This window comes from Melanerpes formicivorus, unplaced genomic scaffold, assembly GCF_026170545.1.
Source record: "Melanerpes formicivorus ecotype bairdi unplaced genomic scaffold, bMelFor1.0.p_v2 SCAF_91, whole genome shotgun sequence".
Taxonomy (NCBI): Eukaryota; Metazoa; Chordata; class Aves; order Piciformes; family Picidae; genus Melanerpes; species Melanerpes formicivorus.
The window spans coordinates 909,436-926,901 of record NW_027142443.1 but is presented as its reverse complement, the minus strand read 5'-3'; the positions used below and the strand labels follow the sequence as shown (position 1 = coordinate 926,901).

At 62.2% G+C, this 17,466-nt stretch overlaps 2 protein-coding genes across 3 annotated transcripts; one reads left to right on the top strand and one right to left on the bottom strand.

The window, feature by feature from the left end:
• Nucleotides 1-90: 90 nt before the first annotated feature.
• Nucleotides 91-1,838, bottom strand: NDUFA2 (NADH:ubiquinone oxidoreductase subunit A2). Its single transcript, XM_068165664.1, has 3 exons — nucleotides 1,709-1,838; nucleotides 1,472-1,578; nucleotides 91-307 (listed from the first exon to the last, which is right to left on the bottom strand). Exons 1-3 carry the CDS (start codon nucleotides 1,810-1,812, stop codon nucleotides 216-218), a joined length of 303 nt encoding a protein of 100 aa, XP_068021765.1. The 5' UTR covers nucleotides 1,813-1,838; the 3' UTR covers nucleotides 91-215.
• A 109-nt stretch (nucleotides 1,839-1,947) lies between these two features.
• IK (IK cytokine) lies at nucleotides 1,948-16,697 on the top strand. Of its 2 annotated transcripts, none has more exons than XM_068165659.1 (20): nucleotides 1,948-2,055; nucleotides 2,591-2,657; nucleotides 2,846-2,938; nucleotides 3,978-4,037; nucleotides 4,965-5,132; nucleotides 5,210-5,324; nucleotides 6,079-6,149; nucleotides 6,232-6,278; nucleotides 8,171-8,334; nucleotides 9,495-9,603; nucleotides 10,225-10,264; nucleotides 11,314-11,467; nucleotides 12,145-12,163; nucleotides 12,775-12,853; nucleotides 13,104-13,184; nucleotides 13,709-13,766; nucleotides 14,570-14,658; nucleotides 15,278-15,386; nucleotides 16,112-16,146; nucleotides 16,465-16,697. In XM_068165659.1, exons 1-20 carry the CDS (start codon nucleotides 2,040-2,042, stop codon nucleotides 16,490-16,492), a joined length of 1,602 nt encoding a protein of 533 aa, XP_068021760.1. In that variant the 5' UTR covers nucleotides 1,948-2,039; the 3' UTR covers nucleotides 16,493-16,697. The 2 variants fall into 2 exon arrangements, with proteins under 2 accessions (XP_068021760.1, XP_068021761.1); XM_068165660.1 differs by lacking the exon at nucleotides 1,948-2,055 and adding an exon at nucleotides 2,066-2,225.
• Nucleotides 16,698-17,466: the final 769 nt, after the last annotated feature.

The following is a 17,466-nucleotide window of genomic DNA, read 5'->3' as shown; positions in this document are numbered from 1 at the left end:
GCTGGGCTGCTGGGGCTGGGGAGGTGGTGCATGACCCCCGGTGGAGCTGCTGCTCCCTCCAGCAGCTGCTCTCAGCTCTGCAGGCAGGGGTGAGGCCGGGGGTGAGCAGGGCTCCTTTATGCCATTCTCCAGGCACAGACACAGGTTGTACAGGCACAGACACGTTAAAGCTCAGCACTCAAGGCCTCAGCTCGGCCATGGCCACCTTCTTCTCTTCACACCTTGCTCTTCACAACATTCTCCAGGGCCTTGGCCACTTCATCCACTGAGAGGTTGTTCAGGGACACGCTCTTCTCCCTGCCAAACTCTGCAGGGAAGGCAGAGGGTCAGGGAGGTGCCTTGGTCCTCTCTTGGGGCAAGGGACAAGCCTAAAGCCCTGCTTTAGGCTTCCCAAGCCCCCAGCCCAGGCTCCCATCACCACCCTCTCCACCTCTCATTCCCTGTGCCCAAGGGCAATAGGTTGGTTTGGAAGGGACCTCAAAGCTCAGCCAGCTCCAACCCCCCTGCCATGGGCAGGGACACCTCCCACCAGCCCAGGCTGCTCAAGGCCTCATCCAGCCTGGCCTGGAACACCTCCAGGGAAGAGGCAGCCACAGCCTCCCTGGGTAACCAGTGTCCCAGCACCTGAGAGAAGCCAGCATGGCCCAATCCATCTCCTGCCTTCTTCTTGTTACCTTTTTCATGGAATCACACAGGGCTTCGGGTTGGAAGAGACCTTGAAGGCCACTGCAGGGACATCCCTAAGTAGAGCAGGTTGCTCAGAGCCCCAGCCAACCAGAGCTGGAGCAATTCCAGCCCTGGGACATCTCCCACCTCTCTGGGCAACCTGGGCCAGGGTCTCACCACCTTCCTGGTGAAGAATTTCTTCCTGAGTTTAAAGCCACCACCCCTTGTCCCACCACTGCAAGCCCTTGCAGAAAGGCCCTCTCCAGGCTGCTTTTAGGTCCCCTTCAAGTACTGGAAGGTCACAGCAAGGTCTCCCCAAAGGCTTCTCTTCCCCAGGCAGAACAATCCCACCTCTCTGAGCCTGGCCTCACAGCCCAGGGGTTCCAGCCCTTGATCTTTGTTGCACAACGATGGGGCAGAGGCTGCCACCCCATCCCGAGGCAACCTGGTGGCTTGCAGCCTGCTCCCATCCAGCACTCACCAACACCTCAGTCACACGGTGCTGCCCAGCCTGCTGCTCCTGCAGCAGCCCCGGGGGCAGGGGGTCTGTTTCCCTGCAAGTCAGGCTCCTCTGCAGAGGAATCCTGCAGGGCTGGGAGGTCACAGCCACAAGCTGCCAAACCACCTCCTCGTCCCATTTTGCCTCCCACCGGGTCACGCAGCAGGAACACCCATCCCAAGGGGCAATCCTCGCCTCGTGGACAGCCTCTTCCCTTCCATCAAGGCCCCTTACCACTGACGCCCCCCAGCCCCCGTTCGCCGCTGCCCGCCGGGCTCCGGCCCTCGCCGCCCCGCGGGCACTCACCGTAGCGAGCCCACAGCTTGGGCTGCACCCCAGAGCACTCCCGGATCAGGATGGGGAAGTCGGGATTTGCCTTCTTCAGGGTCACGTAGTGCTGCTCGATGAACTCCCTGCGGAAGGAAGGAGGCACAGGGGTGGTCCCCGTGGCTGGGGCCGCTCAGGGCCGGGGCGGCTCGGGGCGGGCAGGAGCCTCACTGTCCCCCGCACCCCCCGCGGGCCGCAGCCCTGCCCCAGGCTCACCTGACGCCGCGGCTGCCCGGAGAGCGCTGGCAGAGATGGATACGGAGCTCCCGCAGGCCGCGGCCCAGCCCGCCCCCGATGCCCCTTACCGCGGCCGCCGCCATCTTCCGCCCGCACCTGACACAAGTACGGGGCGTGGCTTCGGCGTCCGCCAATCGCGGCGCCAGCCGGGGGCACAGCCTCCGCCAATCGCGGCGTGGTCTCCCTGGAGCCGACCAATAGGAGCGGAGCGGGGGCGGGCCGGCCAGCCGCGGGGGTTGCTGGGAAGAGCAGCGGCGGAAGGCAGCGGAGCGGAGCGGTCCGGAGCGGTGGGGTCGGCGGTGGCGCAACCATGCCGGAACGCGACAGTGAGCGGAGCTGGGCAGACGCGGGGCACCGCGGGGCTCAGGGACATCGCGGGGGCCGAGGAGACCGGCCCAGGAGCGGGGGACTCTGGACGCGGCCCGCTCGGGGGCAGGGCTGGTGAAGGCCCAGTCGAGGCCTGGGACGCCGAGGGAGCGGGAGGGCCCCCGGCCGGGTACAGGCGCATCTCGGCCTGGCAAGAGGAACAGCCCCGCTGGGGAAGGGGCTCTGCGGCAGCCTGGGGAGCCGTAGTGTTTGAGACCAGGCTGGACTGGGCCGTGAGCAGCCGGCCCCGGTGGGAGGCGCTCCCACGGCAGTGGGGTAGGGGATGAGCTTTAAGGCCCCTTCCAACCCGAACCGTTCTGTGGTACTCTGATGTCCCGGGGTGGTGCTCCGGGGTGGCCCAGGGGGAGAGCGCTGGCGTGGTGCTGGGTGAGTGCTGGGAGGCTGTTCAGCTGGCAGGGGTGGGGAGGACTGAGGAGCTGCAGGGGGGGTTGAAGCCACGCAGGCAGACTCTGAGTGCTTTCTTTTCTCCCCTAGATGAACCTTTCTCCAACCCCCTGGCCCCTGATGGCCACGATGTGGACGACTCCCACTCATTCCACCAGTGAGTGTCACACTGGGGCAGGCCCCTGGGGCCAAGGCTGCTTCACCAGTAGAGGCTGGCAGTAACTGGTGCAGTGAATCCTTGGAGCTCCCCCTGTCCAGCTCTGTCACCCAGGGCTGCCTCAGAAGCCATCAGGCTGCCAGAGCTGCTTGGCTGATGATGTCTTTTGATTTCTCTCTTCCTTGCAGGTCCAAGCTGACCAATGAAGACTTCAGAAAACTGCTCATGACCCCACGAGCTGCTCCTGCATCTGCACCACCCTCCAAGTCTCGCCACCATGAGTGAGTGGGGCCTGGGTCCCAGGGCTGTAGGACAGAGTGGTGCCTGCTTTCCCCTCTGCCCCCCTCCTCTGCCCCCCTCCTCTGCCCCCCTCCTCTGCCCCCCTCCTCTGCCCCCCTCCTCTGCCCCCCTCCTCTGCCCCCCTCCTCTGCCCCCCTCCTCTGCCCCCCTCCTCTGCCCCCCTCCTCTGCCCCCCTCCTCTGCCCCCCTCCTCTGCCCCCCTCCTCTGCCCCCCTCCTCTGCCCCCCTCCTCTGCCCCCCTCCTCTGCCCCCCTCCTCTGCCCCCCTCCTCTGCCCCCCTCCTCTGCCCCCCTCCTCTGCCCCCCTCCTCTGCCCCCCTCCTCTGCCCCCCTCCTCTGCCCCCCTCCTCTGCCCCCCTCCTCTGCCCCCCTCCTCTGCCCCCCTCCTCTGCCCCCCTCCTCTGCCCCCCTCCTCTGCCCCCCTCCTCTGCCCCCCTCCTCTGCCCCCCTCCTCTGCCCCATCACAGAATCACCCATGCTGGAACAGATCTCAGAGCTCACCAAGTCCAACCTGTCACTTAGCACCTCCTGACAATTAATCCATGGCTCCAAGTGCCACATCCAATCCCCTCTTGAACACCTCCAGGGATGGTGACTCCACCCCCACCCTGGGCAGCACATCCCAAGGGCCAGTCTCTCTTGCTGGGAAGAACTGTCTCCTCACTGTGAGCCTAAACTTCCTCTGCACAGCTTGAGACTGTGTCCTCTTGTCCTGCCACTGCTTGCCTGGGCAAAAGGAGCTTTGTCTCTGAGTGGGCAGCCAGGGAGCTCAGCCTTGCTGTGTGCTGGGGTCCCCATGGGTGGCAGGGGCAGAAGCAGGTAGGTCAGGAGTGATGGGCACAGCAGAGCTGGTCCTGGGTGGCTGGAAGGTGCTGGGTTTAGTTATGTGGCTGTGGAAGTTACTGCTCTGGCAGAGTGGAGCTGGCAGAGTGGGGTGAAATGAGGCTGTGCTGGGCCCCCCTGCTGTGGCTGCTGCTGTGGCTCTGCAGGCTGTGCTCATGGTTTCTTGCCCTCTTTGCAGGATGCCCAGGGAGTACAACGAAGATGAGGATCCAGCAGCTCGCAGGAGGAAGAAGAAAAGGTAGGAGGGGAAAGGCAGGGGTCAGGATTTGACTTCACACAGCACATTCCTCCCCTGGAAGCTGCTGGGCTGCTAAAGAGGACCCTGAGTGCTCTGGGGGCTCTGGAACCAAGCAGAGTGAGAGGAGCTCAGGCTGGGTGGCTGTGACTGCTTGTGGGAACAGATGTGGGAGGGAGGCAGCAGGACTCAGGGGAGGCTTCGCCTCTGGAAGGAGCAGCAGAGGCTCTGCTGGAGCAGGGCAGGAGTGGGACATCTGCACTGGGGCCTGTGTCTTTGGGAGCTGGGGGCACAGCAGGGCTGCACTGACTCCTTTGCATTGGAAGGACAAACTGAGCCCCAGGGCAGCAGCTTCACCTTGGCCTGTGTCCTCCAAATGCTTAGAGTGTGGTTTGGGTTGGAAGGGACCTTAGAGATTATCCAGTGCCACCCCCCTGCCATGGGCAGGGACACCTCCCACCAGCCCAGGCTGCTCAAGGCCTCATCCAGCCTGGCCTGGAACACCTCCAGGCAGGAGGCAGCCACAGCCTCCCTGGGCAACCTGTGCCAGAGTCTCCCCACCCTCACTGCCAAGAATTTCTTCCTCCTCTCCAGTCTCAATCTGCCCTCTCCCAGCTTGTCCTGTCACTCCCAGGCCAAAAGTGCCTCCCCAGCTCTCCTGGTTCCCCTGCAGATACTGAAATGGAGCTCTAAGGTCTCCCTGGAGCGTTCTCCAGGCTGCACAGCCCCAACTCCCTCAGCCTGTCCCCACAAGAGGTGCTCCAACCCTCTGCATACAAGGAGGTGTCCCTTAGGCAGGGACACAACATCCTTGGCTGTGTCCTGTCCTAGACGATGTTCCTGGGGAAGGGGCAGGGCTGGGGGCAGGAGGGGCAGGGCTGGGGGCCCTGTGGCTGTCCCCTGAGGCTTTGCTCTGCTCCCCCTCGGCAGCTACTACGCCAAGCTGCGGCAGCAGGAGATCGAACGCGAGAGGGAGCTGGCCGAGAAGTACCGGGACAGAGCCAAGGAGAGGAGAGACGGAGTCAACAAGGACTACGAGGAGACAGAACTGATCAGCACCACGGCCAACTACCGAGCCGTGGGGCCCACAGCCGAGGCGTGAGTCAGCCCCGCCCTGCCCCGCCCCGGGGACGGCTCCCGCCCCCCCGCCCCTGACCTCCCTCTGTCCCTGGCAGGGACAAATCGGCGGCGGAGAAGAGGAGGCAGCTGATCCAGGAGTCCAAGTTCTTGGGTGGTGACATGGAGCACACTCACTTGGTGAAGGGGCTGGATTTTGCCCTGCTGCAGAAGGTGGGCACAGATGGCACCCTGCTGCTGCTGCCCTGCCCTGTGGGCACCTGGGGGAGGAGTTGGACAGCAAACAGCAATGGGCACTGGCAGCCCAATAGGCCAGTGGCAGCCACTGGCCCTTCTGGGCTGCCTGTGCCCCTTGCTAGAGATGGAGAGAGAGGGAATCCTGCCTCTCTGCCCTGGGGAGGGCTGTGTCCAGACATAGGCCACAAAGATGATCAGAAGGTTGGAGAACCTCAGCTATGGGCACAGGCTGGGGGAGTTGGGGCTGTGCAGCCTGGGGAAGGCTCCAGGGAGATCTCAGAGCAGCCTTCCAGTACCTGAAGGGGCTCCAGGAGAGCTGGGAGGGACTTTGGACAAGGGCTGGGAATGTCATGATGGAGGGGAATGGCTTTGAGGTGGCAGAGGGGAGAGTGAGAGTGGAGATGAGGAAGAAATTGTTGAGAGTGAGGGTGGGGAGACACTGGAACAGGCTGTCCAGGGCTGTGGTTGAGGCCACATCCCTGGAGACATTCAGGATCAGCCTGGATGTGTCCCTGGGCAGCCTGCTCTGGCTGGAGGGGTCCCTGCTGCCTGCAGGGGGGTGGGACAAGGGGACCTTTGGAGGGTCCCTTCCAACCAGATGCAGTCTGTGAAGCTGTGGATTTCTCTCTGGAAAGCATTGCTGGAGGGCTGGGGAGCTGCAGGAGGTGGTTCTGGTGGGCAGCAGAGGCTGGGGCTGGTCCCTGAGGGTTGGATTTTGCTCTGTGGCCAGGTCCGAGCTGAGATTGCCAGCAAGGAGAAGGAGGAGGAAGAGATGATGGAGAAGCCCCAGAAGGAAACCAAGTGAGTAGGTGAGGACTGGGTTGTGCTGGGAGCAGCACACAGAGCAGGCACCTCCTGACAAACCCTTTCTGTTTCCCTCCAGGAAGGATGAAGATCCTGAGAACAAAATTGAGTTCAAGACTCGGCTGGGTGAGGCTCGGTGGCCGTGGCTGCTCTCCACCTCCTCTTGGGCCTCCAGGGGGCTCCTGGAGGAATGAGACCCTTTAGGCATTGGAGAGGGAGAGTCTGAGGTGTAGGCATCCTAAGGGCTGGAGGAAACATGGGTGGGGGGAGATCTGCTGGTGGCCTTTCAGTGCTTCAGGGGCCAGTCAGGAAGCTGGGGACAGTTCTGAGCTGGGCCTGCTGTGACAGGACAAGGGGAGATGGTTTGGACTGAGAGAGGGAGATTCAGAGTGCTGAGAAGGGAGAGAGCCTCTCCCCACCCTCAGTGCCAAACCTAGTCCAGAGAGGTGGGAGATGCCCCATGGCTGGAACCATGGCAGGTGAGGTTTGGAGCTCTGAACACCCTTCTGTAGCTGGCTGCAGAGGGCCTGGACTGGAGGAGCTTTCAAAGGCCCAGCACAGTGGGGGTTTGGAAGGGACCTGGGAGAGCATCAGCTCCAAGCAAGATCACAGAAACCTTCAGGTTGGAAAAGGCCTTTGGGGCTCTGCAAGCCCAACTGCTGACCCTGCTCTGCAAGCCTCACCCCTAAACCCTATCCCCAGGCACCCCCTAGGGCAAGGTCCCCTCAGGCCAGCCTGCTGCAGGGGTGGCTGTGGCCTGGTGCTGGGAGCAGCTGTGTCACAGAATCACAGAGCTGGGAAGGGACCTCCAAAGGTCATCTGGTCCAACCCCCCTGCAGGCAGCAGGGACAGGCTGCCCAGAGCACAGCTAGACCCCCTTTGAACTTCAGTTCTGAACCTGACACCACAAAATGCACACAGCTTTCCCTGCTGCAGACAGCCCCAAGTCCAAAGCCAGCTACTCTTTGCATGCTTGGAGGAAACTGCTCCAGGGCAATTTCTTCCCTGCTCAGCATCTCCCCTTCAGGGAATGAGGTTTTGTCACCAAGCAGGCAGCCTTGGGAGCTGACTGTTGAAGATGGCACTCATCAGAACTGCAGGCCCTTGGGGCTTGTCTTTCCTTGCTTGTCACATACAAAGCACCAGTCAGGAGCAGTGGTGCAAGGATTTAATGCCAAAGGAATCAGCCAAGGGCCAATCTGTTCTCTTTGGCTAGCAGTTAGGATTCCTGGGTCTCAGCCAGGTGGTCTGGGTTTGGCTGGAGAGCAGGCCTGGAGAAAAGGCCTTGGGGGTGCTGGGGGAGGAGAAGCTCAGCAGGAGCCAGCAGTGAGCACTTGCAGCCCAGAGAGCCAAGCAGAGCCTGGGCTGCAGCAAGAGAAGTGTGGCCAGCAGGGGAGGGAGGGGATTCTGCCCCTCTGCTCCACTCTGCTGAGACCACAGCTGCAGCTCTGGGGCCAGGTCTGGAGCCTCTGTGCCAGGAAGGAGCTGGAGGTGCTGGAAGGTGTCCAGAGAAGGGCCACGAGGAGGAGCAGAGGGCTGGAGCTGCTCTGCTCTGGAGACAGCCTGAGAGAGTTGGGGTTGCGCAGGCTGGAGAGGAGAAGGCTCCAGGGAGACCTTCCTGTGGCCTTGCAGGATCTGCAGGGGGCTCCAAGAAAGCTGGGGAGGGACTTTGTAGGGTGTCAGGGAGTGATAGGACTGGGGGGGATGGAGCAAAACTAGAAGTGGGGAGATTGAGATTGGATATGAGGAAGAAGTTGTTCCCCATGAGGGTGGTGAGAGCCTGGCACAGGTTGCCCAGGGAGGTGGTGGCAGCCTCACCCCTGGAGGTGTTTGCAGCCAGGCTGGATGTGGCTGTGAGCAACCTGCTGTAGTGTGAGGTGTCCCTGCCCATGGCAGGGGGGTTGGGACTGGCTGAGCCTTGAGGTTCCAACAATTGTGATTCCCTTCTGGTGAGGACTTTCTGTGCTGCTGAAAGCAGCCTGCTGTCCAGCTCTGAGCTGCCCTGCCCCTGTCCCCAGGGCGCAACATCTACCGCATCCTGTTCAAGAGCAAGGCCTATGAGCGCAACGAGCTGTTCCTGCCGGGCAGGATGGCCTACGTGGTGGACCTGGACGACGAGTACGCAGACACCGACATCCCCACCACCCTCATCCGCAGCAAGGCCGACTGCCCCACCATGGAGGTACCCAGCGCCGCCCCCGGCACCGCCCCTCGGGCTGCCCTGCCCTGCCCACCCCACCGCTCGCCCGCAGCAGCTCCGCCCCCGGCCGCCTGAGGCTGAGCCTCCCCGGGGTAGCACACGGGGCTGGAGGCTGCAGGGAGGGACAGGGACAGGTTCTGGCTCTGCTTACTTGTGCCCTGGCATAGTACAAGGGGCAGGGGATGGAGGCTGCAGGGAGGCACAGGGACAGGTTCTGCCTCTGCTCACTTGTGCCCTGGCATAGCACAAGGGGCAGGGGATAGAAACTACAGGACAGGAAGTTTCACCTCCATCATGAGGGAGAACTTCCTGACTGTAAGGGTGGCAGGGCCCTGGAGCATCCTGCCCAGAGAGGTTGTGGAGTCTTCTTCTCTGGAGGCTTTCAAGACCCTGTGTGACCTGTGCTAGATGATGTGGTCCTGCTCTGGCAAGGGAGGTTGGACCCAAAGGACCTGGGAGTGCTGGTGGACAGCAAGCTCTGCATGGGACAGCAATGTGCCCTGGTGGCCAAGAAGGCCAAGTGGGTCCTGGGCTGCATTCAGAGGAGTGTGTCCAGCACATCCAGGGAGGTTCTCCTGCCCCTCTACTCTGCCCTGCTGAGACCTCACCTGGAGTATTGCATCCAGCTCTGGGCTCCCCAGTTCAGGAGGGACAGGGATCTGCTGGAGAGAGTCCAAGGGAGGGTTACAAGGATGCTGAAGGGACTGGAGCGCTGCCTGGTGAGGAGAGGCTGAGAGGCCTGGGGGCGGTTAGTCTGGAGAGAAGGCTGAGAGGGATCTGATCAATGTCTATCAATAGCTGAGGCCTGGGGGTCAGGAAGGAAGGTTCAGGGACAGCCTCTGCTCACTGCACCCTGGGATAGGACAAGGGGCAATGGCTGGAAACTCCAGCACAGGAGGTTCCACCTCAACATGAGGAGGAACTTCTGCACTGTGAGGCTCACAGAGCCCTGGAGCAGGCTGCCCAGAGAGGTTGTGGAGTCTCCTTCTCTGGAGACTTTCCAGCCCTGTCTGGATGTGTTCCTGTGTGCCCTGTGCTGGATTCTCTGGTCCTGCTCTGGCAGGGGGGTTGGACTGGGGTGTTTCCAGAGGTCCCTTCTAACCCCTAAGATGCTGTGAGCTGTGATGCTGATGTCCTTGCAGGCTCAGACCACGCTGACCACCAACGACATCGTCATCAGCAAGCTGACCCAGATCCTCTCCTACCTCAGGCAGGGGACCCGCAACAAGAAGCTGAAGAAGAAAGACAAAGGTAGCCGCTGGGGGGAGCTGAGTGGGAGGGCTTGAAGCATAGCCCCAAGGTGTGGCTTTGAGCTGGGAGAGGGGAGATTGAGACTGGAGATGAGGGAGAAATTCTTGGTAGTGAGGCTGGGGAGACACTGGCACAGGTTGCCCTGGGAGGCTGTGGCTGCCTCCTGCCTGGAGGTGTTCCAGGCCAGGCTGGATGAGGCCTTGAGCAGCCTGGGCTGGAGGGAGGTGTCCCTGCCCAGGGCAGGGAGTGGGAGGTGAAATGAGCTTTAAGGTCCCTTCCCACCCAGCCCATTCCATGGTTATTTGAGAGCTGTTTGGGTTTGCCCTAAGGCTGGCAGCAGGAGGTGGGGGACTCAGAGGCCAGCAGCTCCCTGTAGGTCCCCAGGCACCATGTACTGCAGGTCAGCTGGTCTGTGCCTGCTGTTCTCCCAGTCGTGGGCAGGGCCCAGTGTCCCTGGGGACATGTCCCCTGTTGGAGTAGGGAACAGAAGGGTTTCCTGAGGTGCCCAGGAAGAACCCAGACCCTCCTCCAGTCCTACTGCTGGGGCCAGGGAAGCAGGCTGGGGCCAGGGCACAGTGCAGGGTGGGGAATGTGGCTCTCACTGCTCTGATGTCCCTGCAGGGAAGCTGGATGAGAAGAAGCCTCCTGAAGCTGATATGAAGTAAGTGGCTCCTTGCTCCCAGGCTGTGGGGTCACAGCTGGGACCTAAGGAACATCTTCTGGGCTCAGTGCTGGGTTCAGTGCTTTGGAGAGAGCTGCCTCTTGGCACCTGTGCTTTGGAGACAAGGTCTGGGTCTGATTGTAGGCTTGAGGCAGCCAAGGGCTCTCTTGTCCTGGAGCAGAAGCAGCAGGTCTGGGCTGCAGGAGAGAGCAGGAATGCAGTGATGGCTCTGCCAGATCACCACAGGATTTGCACAGCACAGAATCTCCTGGTTGGAAGGGACCTGGAGATGATTGAGTCCAACAATGACCTAACTTCTCTGTGCTGAGGAGAGGCTGAGGGGCTTGGGGCTGCTTGGCCTGGAGAAGAGCAGCCTGGGGGATATCTGATCAATGCTGATCAATGCTCAAAGGGTGGGTGGCAGCAGGATGGGGCCAGGCTTTGTTCAGTGGTGCCCAGTGCCAGCCCAAGGGGCAGTGGGCACAGACTGGACCATCAGAAGCTCATCTGAAGATGAGGAGGAACTTCTGTAATTGAAGCGTGCTGGAGCCCTGGAGCAGGCTGCCCACAGGGGTGGTGGAGTCTCCATCTCTGGAGAGATTCCAGACCCCCCTGGATGTGTCCCTGTGTGACCCTCTCTAGGTGCCCCTGCCTGGGCAGGGGGTTGGCCTGGAGGACCTCCAGAGATCCCTTCCAGCCCCTGCCGTGCTGTGGTTCTCCCTGTACACAAACAACTCTTAGACCATGTCCCAGACCTCCTCATCCAGAGGTTTTCTGACCACCTCCAGAGGTGGTGACTTCACCAGCTCCCTGGGCAGCCTGGGCCAGTTCCTGATGACCCTTTTGGTGAAGACATTTCTCTGATACCCAACCTGAGCCTCCCTCGGTGCAACCTGGGGTCCCTTCCTCTCGCCCCCCACAGGAGCCGGGGGCGGAGGTGCCCTCGGGGCTTGCTTGTGTTGCTGCGTTGCTCCCTCAGCAGGCTGCAGCTGGTGGGCTCTGCTCTGCTCTGGCAGCAGCCTCACTGCAGGCTCTGTCTCTCCTGGCAGCATCTTTGAGGACATTGGGGACTACGTGCCCTCCACTGCCAAGGTGCCGCGGGAGAAGGAGCGGGAGCGGTACCGGGAGCGGGAGCGCGAGCGGGAGCGGGAGGAGGAGAAGAAGAGGCACAGCTACTTTGAGAAGCCCAAGGCTGACGATGAGGTGAGCCCCACCCCAGCTCCCTGGGCATCAGGAGGCAGCCCTGCGTTGTCAGGGTGCTGGTGGTGCTCGGGGATGGGGTTGAGGCCTCAGCCCTGGAGGTGCTGGGGGGCAGCCTGGATGCGTCCCTGGGCAGCCCACTCTCGCTGGAGCTGCCCCTGCTGCCTGGGGAGGCTTGGGCAGGGCAAGGCTGGCACAGGTTGCCCAGGGAGGTGGTTGGGGCCCATCCCTGGAGATATTCCAGGTGAGGCTGGACAGGGCTCTGGGCAACCTGTTCTGGTGGAGGATGTCCCTGCTGAGTGCAGGGGGTTGGGCTGGGTGAGCTTTGGAGGTCACTTCCAGCCCGGAGCATTCAGTGGTTCTAAGGTGACCTCAGAAGGTCCCTTCCAGCCTGCTGCCACCTGTGACTATGCCCTTTGGGCAGTGCAGCTGTGGGGTCACCCTGGTTGTGCTCCCCCACAGGCCAAGGTTCAGCTCTTGCTGAGCTCTGTCCAGCCAGGGGCTTGGGGGGTCTGGCCCTGTGTCCTCTCCTCCAGCACAGAGGGCAGGGCCACCACTGGGCAGCAGCTCCTTGTGCTGGCCACCGAGAGTCTCCAAGGGGAGCTGCCAGCTGTGCAGCTGCCCCCTGCCAGCTCTCAGTCCTCCTGGCTGACTTTGGTGTCTCTCTCTCTTCTTTGTAGCCCACAGACATTGACAAAGGTGAGGTTGCAGGGGTGGGGGCATGGGGGAGGCTTGGAGGGGCGTGGGGGCGCCTGCAGGGCCATGGGTTGGGGCACGAGGGAGGATGGAGGTGGAGGAGTATGGGTGAGGGTTTGGGGGTGAGAGTGAGGCTGGAGGGGCATGGGGGAGGGTGAAGGGAAATGGGTGGGGCTGTGGGGGAGGGTGGAGGGGTGCTGGGGAGTGTTGGAGGTATGGTGGAGGCATGGGAGAGGCTAGAGGTTGGGCTGGGGGCTGGAGGTGGGTCTGGTTGCTGGCCTGGGTAAGCTCTGCTGTCACAGAGGTGATGTGGGGAGGGCACTACTGCCATGAGGGTTTGGGGGTGCAGATCCTTCCCTGGCAGCAGAGCAGCTCCAGCAACCTTCTGCTGGCTGTGAGCTGGGTTGGGGTCTCCAAGGAGCAGCCCACCCCTGCCTGTTCTGAGACTGGTTTGCTGCTGCTGGGTGTGGCCCTGGCTCCTCCCTCACCTGCAGCCTGCCCTCTTCCTGTGCCCCCATGCCAGTCAGTGTGTGCAGGAGGGCTCTGCCCAGCCCCAGCTGCGCTGCGGTGAGCTTCTCCTCCCCCAACCCTGCCCCTGCTGCTCTCTGCTCCAGGGCCTGGCTCAGCCAAGGAGCTCATCAAGTCCATCAACGAGAAGTTTGCTGGAGCTGCTGGCTGGGAAGGACCAGAGGCATATCCTTTACTGTCCCCCAGCCTGGGACAGGCTTCCCCTGCCCAAGCAGGGCCATGTGGTTGTCCTTCCTTCCTTCCCTCCTTGCCCGGGGGTGGCTCTCCTCCTGTGGCAGACCAATGCCACCCAGACCCTGCTACTCCCACATCGGACAGGAGCTCTGTGGCCTCCTGCTTGATGGGGGTAGGGCAGGAGGTGGCTCAGGTCTCAGCTGCAAGGCCACCTGGTGAAGCTTTCCTTGACTAGTGCCACCCTGAAGAAGCCAGAAGACAAGAAGCAGCTGGGGGACTTCTTTGGCATGTCCAACAGCTACGCCGAGTGCTACCCTGCCACGTAAGGAAGCTGCCAGCGGCTGGGCTGGGGGCAGGGGGCACGAGAGGCTGCTGGGCTGTGCCTGCCAGGGCTTGGGCAGCATCCCCCTAACTCCCTGGGAGGAGCAGGCCTGGCCTTGCCTGGGGTTCCACTGCTGTTAAAGTGCTCCCCAGGGCCCTGGCTCTGGCAGACCTTGGCCTTTCCTGCTGACAGTGACCACCTGGCTCTGCTGCCCCACGGTGCCAGGGGAGGTGGAGGTGGGTGGGAGCCTGCTGGGTGCCCTGTGGGTGATGTCCTCAAGCTGTGGCTGCAGAGTGCTTCCTTGGCAGAAGAGCTTCCATTGTGCAGAGCCACCTGAGGAGCTTTTGGAATCTTGGGTGCCCCTGTGGCACAGCTCAGCTGCAGGGGCTGCAGCTGCAGGGGCTGCAGCTGCAGGGGCTGCTCTGAGGGCCAGGAGCTGAGGCCTCTAGAGATGGCTCCAGGGTCCTGATCCATGCCCTGTGGACCCACTCCTGATTTTTTCTTTGCTTCTCTTTGCTGGCCAGGATGGATGACATGGCTGTGGACAGTGATGAAGAGGTGGACTACAGCAAGATGGACCAGGTGTGGTATCAGCAGCACAGCAGGCAGAGAGGAACCCATGGCAGAGGAGCAGAGGGGTTGAGTGCCCCAGGGTTGGGTGTTGAGGGATTGCTGCTCTGCTGTGTGCCTGCCTCTGAGTGGCATCTGTGGTCTAGGGAGCAAAGGGGGTGCTGGGAGTTGAGCAGGAGGTGCTGGGGATGTGTCCTCATCCATCTGAGCTGCCTGCCCACTGAATCTCCTGCCTGGGGCTCTTCTGCTATGGAGACAGACTGAGAGAGCTGGGGAGGAGAAGGCTCTGAGGAGACCTTCTTGTGGCCTTGCAGGATCTGCAGGGGGCTCCAAGAAAGCTGGGGAGGGACTTTGTAGGGTGTCAGGGAGTGATAGGACTGAGAGGATGGATTGATGCTAGAGGAGGGGAGAGTTAGATTAGATATCAAGAAGAAGTTGTTCCCCATGAGGGTGGTGAGAGCCTGGCACAGGCTGCCCAGGGAGGTGGTGGCAGCCTCATGCCTGGAGGTTTTGAAGGCCAGGCTGGGTGTGCCTGTGAGCAGCCTGCTGTAGTGGCAGGTTGGGGTTTGGGGGCAGATTTGGGGTTCCAACTTCCCTCTGCCATGGGGGTGTTTGGAACTGGATGGTCCTTGTGGTCCCTTCCAACCCTGACAGTTCTATGACTCTAATCCTGGAGCCAAGGCTGCTCTAGGCACACAAGGCCATCGAACTGGGGCTGGTGGGAGGTGGAGGTCTTGCCTGGGTCCCTAGGGCTGCATTAGAAGCCCTGGGCAGTGTCAGCTGAGGAGCTGCTCTGAGTCCTCCTTCCTCTGCAGGGCAACAAGAAAGGGCCCCTGGGGCGCTGGGACTTCGACACGCAAGAGGAGTACAGCGAATACATGAACAACAAAGAGGCTCTGCCCAAGTGAGTGCAGCCCTGGGGAGGGCTGAGCGAGGAGCCCATGGCACCAGGAGGAGCTGGAGCTGCTGGAGAGGCTCCAGAGGAGGCCACCAAGATGAGCAGAGGGCTGCAGAACCTCCCCTGTAGGGACAGCCTGAGAGAGTTGGGGCTGCTCAGCCTGGAGAAGAGAAGGCTGCAGGGAGACCTCAGAGCAGCCTTCCAGTACCTGAAGAGCTCCAGGAGAGCTGGGGAGGGACTTTGGGCAAGGGCTGGGAGTGCCAGGACAAGGGACAATGGCTTTGAGCTGGGAGAGGGGAAATGGAGACTGGAGATGAGGGAGAAATTCATGGCAATGAGGGTGGGGAGACACTGGCACAGGCTGCCCAGGGAGGCTGTGGCTGCCTCCTGCCTGGAGGTGTTCCAGGCCAGGCTGGATGAGGCCTTGAGCAGCCTGGGCTGGTGGGAGGTGTCCCTGCCCATGGCAGGGGGGTTGGAACTGGATGATCTTGAAGGTCCCTTCTGACCCAACCTACACTGTGGTTCTGGGTGGGGATGGCCAAAGCTGGGGCCTGAGGGAGTTTAAGGCAAAGTGGAGGTTCCCTGTGCCCGGTGGCCCCTCCTCGAGCTCTGTCTCCTTCCCCAGGGCAGCCTTCCAGTACGGGATCAAGATGTCAGAGGGACGCAAAACTCGGCGCTTCAAGGAGACCAACGACAAGGCCGAGCTGGACCGGCAGTGGAAGAAGATCAGCGCGGTGAGGGCCCGGGGGCTGGCGGGGCGGGGCGGAGGAGCTGCCGGCCGGGGGCGGGGCGGAGGAGCTGCCGGCCGGGGGCGGGGCGGAGGAGCTGCCGGCCGGGGGCGGGGCGGAGGAGCTGCCGGCCGGGGGCGGGGCGGAGGAGCTGCCGGCCGGGGGCGGGGCGGAGGAGCTGCCGGCCGGGGCTGCCGGGGCAGTCCAGCACAGCCCCTACCACCTTCTGTCCTGGTCTGGGCTCCCACCACCTCTTGTCTCTGCTGTCCTGGGCTCTGCTGCTGTGCTGTGCAGTGGGAAGGGGGCTCCAGGCCTGTGGCAGCATCTGGAGCTGCTTTTGGAGCTCTGGAAGCCATCCTGCTGCTGGAGGCTTTCTCCTCCAGGCTCTGCAGCAGATGTGTCTGTTCAAAAAGGACAGCTCAGGGCCATCCAAAGGGGGTTAGAGGGGACAGGGCATGTGTGGTGTCTCCCTCTGCTCTAACTGCCAGAGCTGGGGCCTGTCCTGGCAGGGTGAGCTGGCAGGAGCATCCCAACAGTATGGGATAGGCATGGGGAAGGTGAGAAGGGCCTTTGGTGGCTAGAGGAAAGGGGGAGCAGACCAAGCTTCTGCAGACTTGGTGCAGCTCACCTCAGCTTGCTCTGGGCTGGGCACAGCTCTCCCCAGCTGTATCTTGCCCCCTGGGGGCAGCAGCTGCCCCGAGGCTGAAGGGGACTTTGTGCTTTCTCTGCAGATCATCGAGAAGAGGAAGAAGCTGGAGGCTGATGGGTGAGTGAAGCTTCTGCTCCTGGGCCTGGCTGTCCCCTGCCACCTCACACAGAGGCTGCAGCTGGGCAGAGACCTCCCCAAGGGGTCTGGGCATGGAAGGAGAGCAGAGAACGTTTGGGTGCAGGGCAGCTCTGCCCCGGGCCAGGGGTGGGTGCTGAGCTGGGAGCAGACACTGCAGCTCTTCCTTGACCCAAGGAGCTCATGGGGACCTCTTAACCATTCTGTGGGGTGAATCTTCATGCTGTGCCCTGGGTGGGAAGGGGATGGAGCTGCCTGCTGTCTGTCCTCACCACCCTGCTGCCTCTCTGTCTCCTCCAGGGTGGAGGTGAAGCGTCCCAAGTACTGAAGCCTGCAGCATCTCCTGCAGCTCCTGGCTCGCTGGGTGCTGTCCTCCTGGAGCTTGCTGCTTTGCTCTCCCTGGCCACACCTCTCTGCTCTGGGCTGGGCCAGCTGTGTCCCCTGCCAGCCTTGTGCTGTGGGGCTGTGCTGAGCCCCCACTCCCCCCCTTGCTGTGTACATGTTTTAGCTGTAATAAAAGTGAATGAACTCTTCATGAGGCTCTGGGTTTGGGGGCTGGGGTCAGGGCAGCAGGGGGCCCATTAGGCCCTCACAGGGCCAGCCCCAGCTCAGGCTGTTTACTGGGGGAGCCTTCTGGGGTCGGGGAGAGGCACCTCCTGCCCAGCCCTGGGCTGAACAAGCAAACAAGGCTGGTTGAGGGAAATACCCAAGCTGAGCAGCTCCTGCCTCAGTCTGTGGGGAAGAAAGAGGACCCCTGTGTGGGGACAGCCTGAAGGAAGGGACAATCAGGAGTGGGTCCCAGTGGTACTTCACACCTCTGTTGGGGACAGGGGCTAGAGGCACCTTCAGCAAAGTTGCTGTTGAGACCAAGCTTGTGGTGCAGTTGATGTGCTGAAGGGAAGAGAGGGCAGCAGAGGCATCTGGACAGGCTGGAGAGGTGAGCCCATGAGGTTCTACATGGCCAAGGTCCTGCAACTGGGCTGGGGCAACTCCTGGGAGCAATCCAGCCTGGGGATGATGGACTGGAGAGCAGCCCTGGGGAGAAGGACTTGGTGCAAAGCTGGACAGGAGCTGACACTGCCAGCCCAGCCCTAGCCTGGGCTGATCCACAGCAGGGGCAGGGAGGGGATTCTGCCCCTCTGCTGTGCTCTGCTGAGACCTCCCCTGCAGTGCTGGGGCAGCTCTGGGGTCCTCAGCACAGACAGGGACCTGGTGGAGCAGGGCCAGAGGAGGCCACAGCAATGCTGGCAGGGCTGGAAGCCCTCTGCTGTGAGGCCAGGCTGAGAGAGGTGGGGTTGTGCA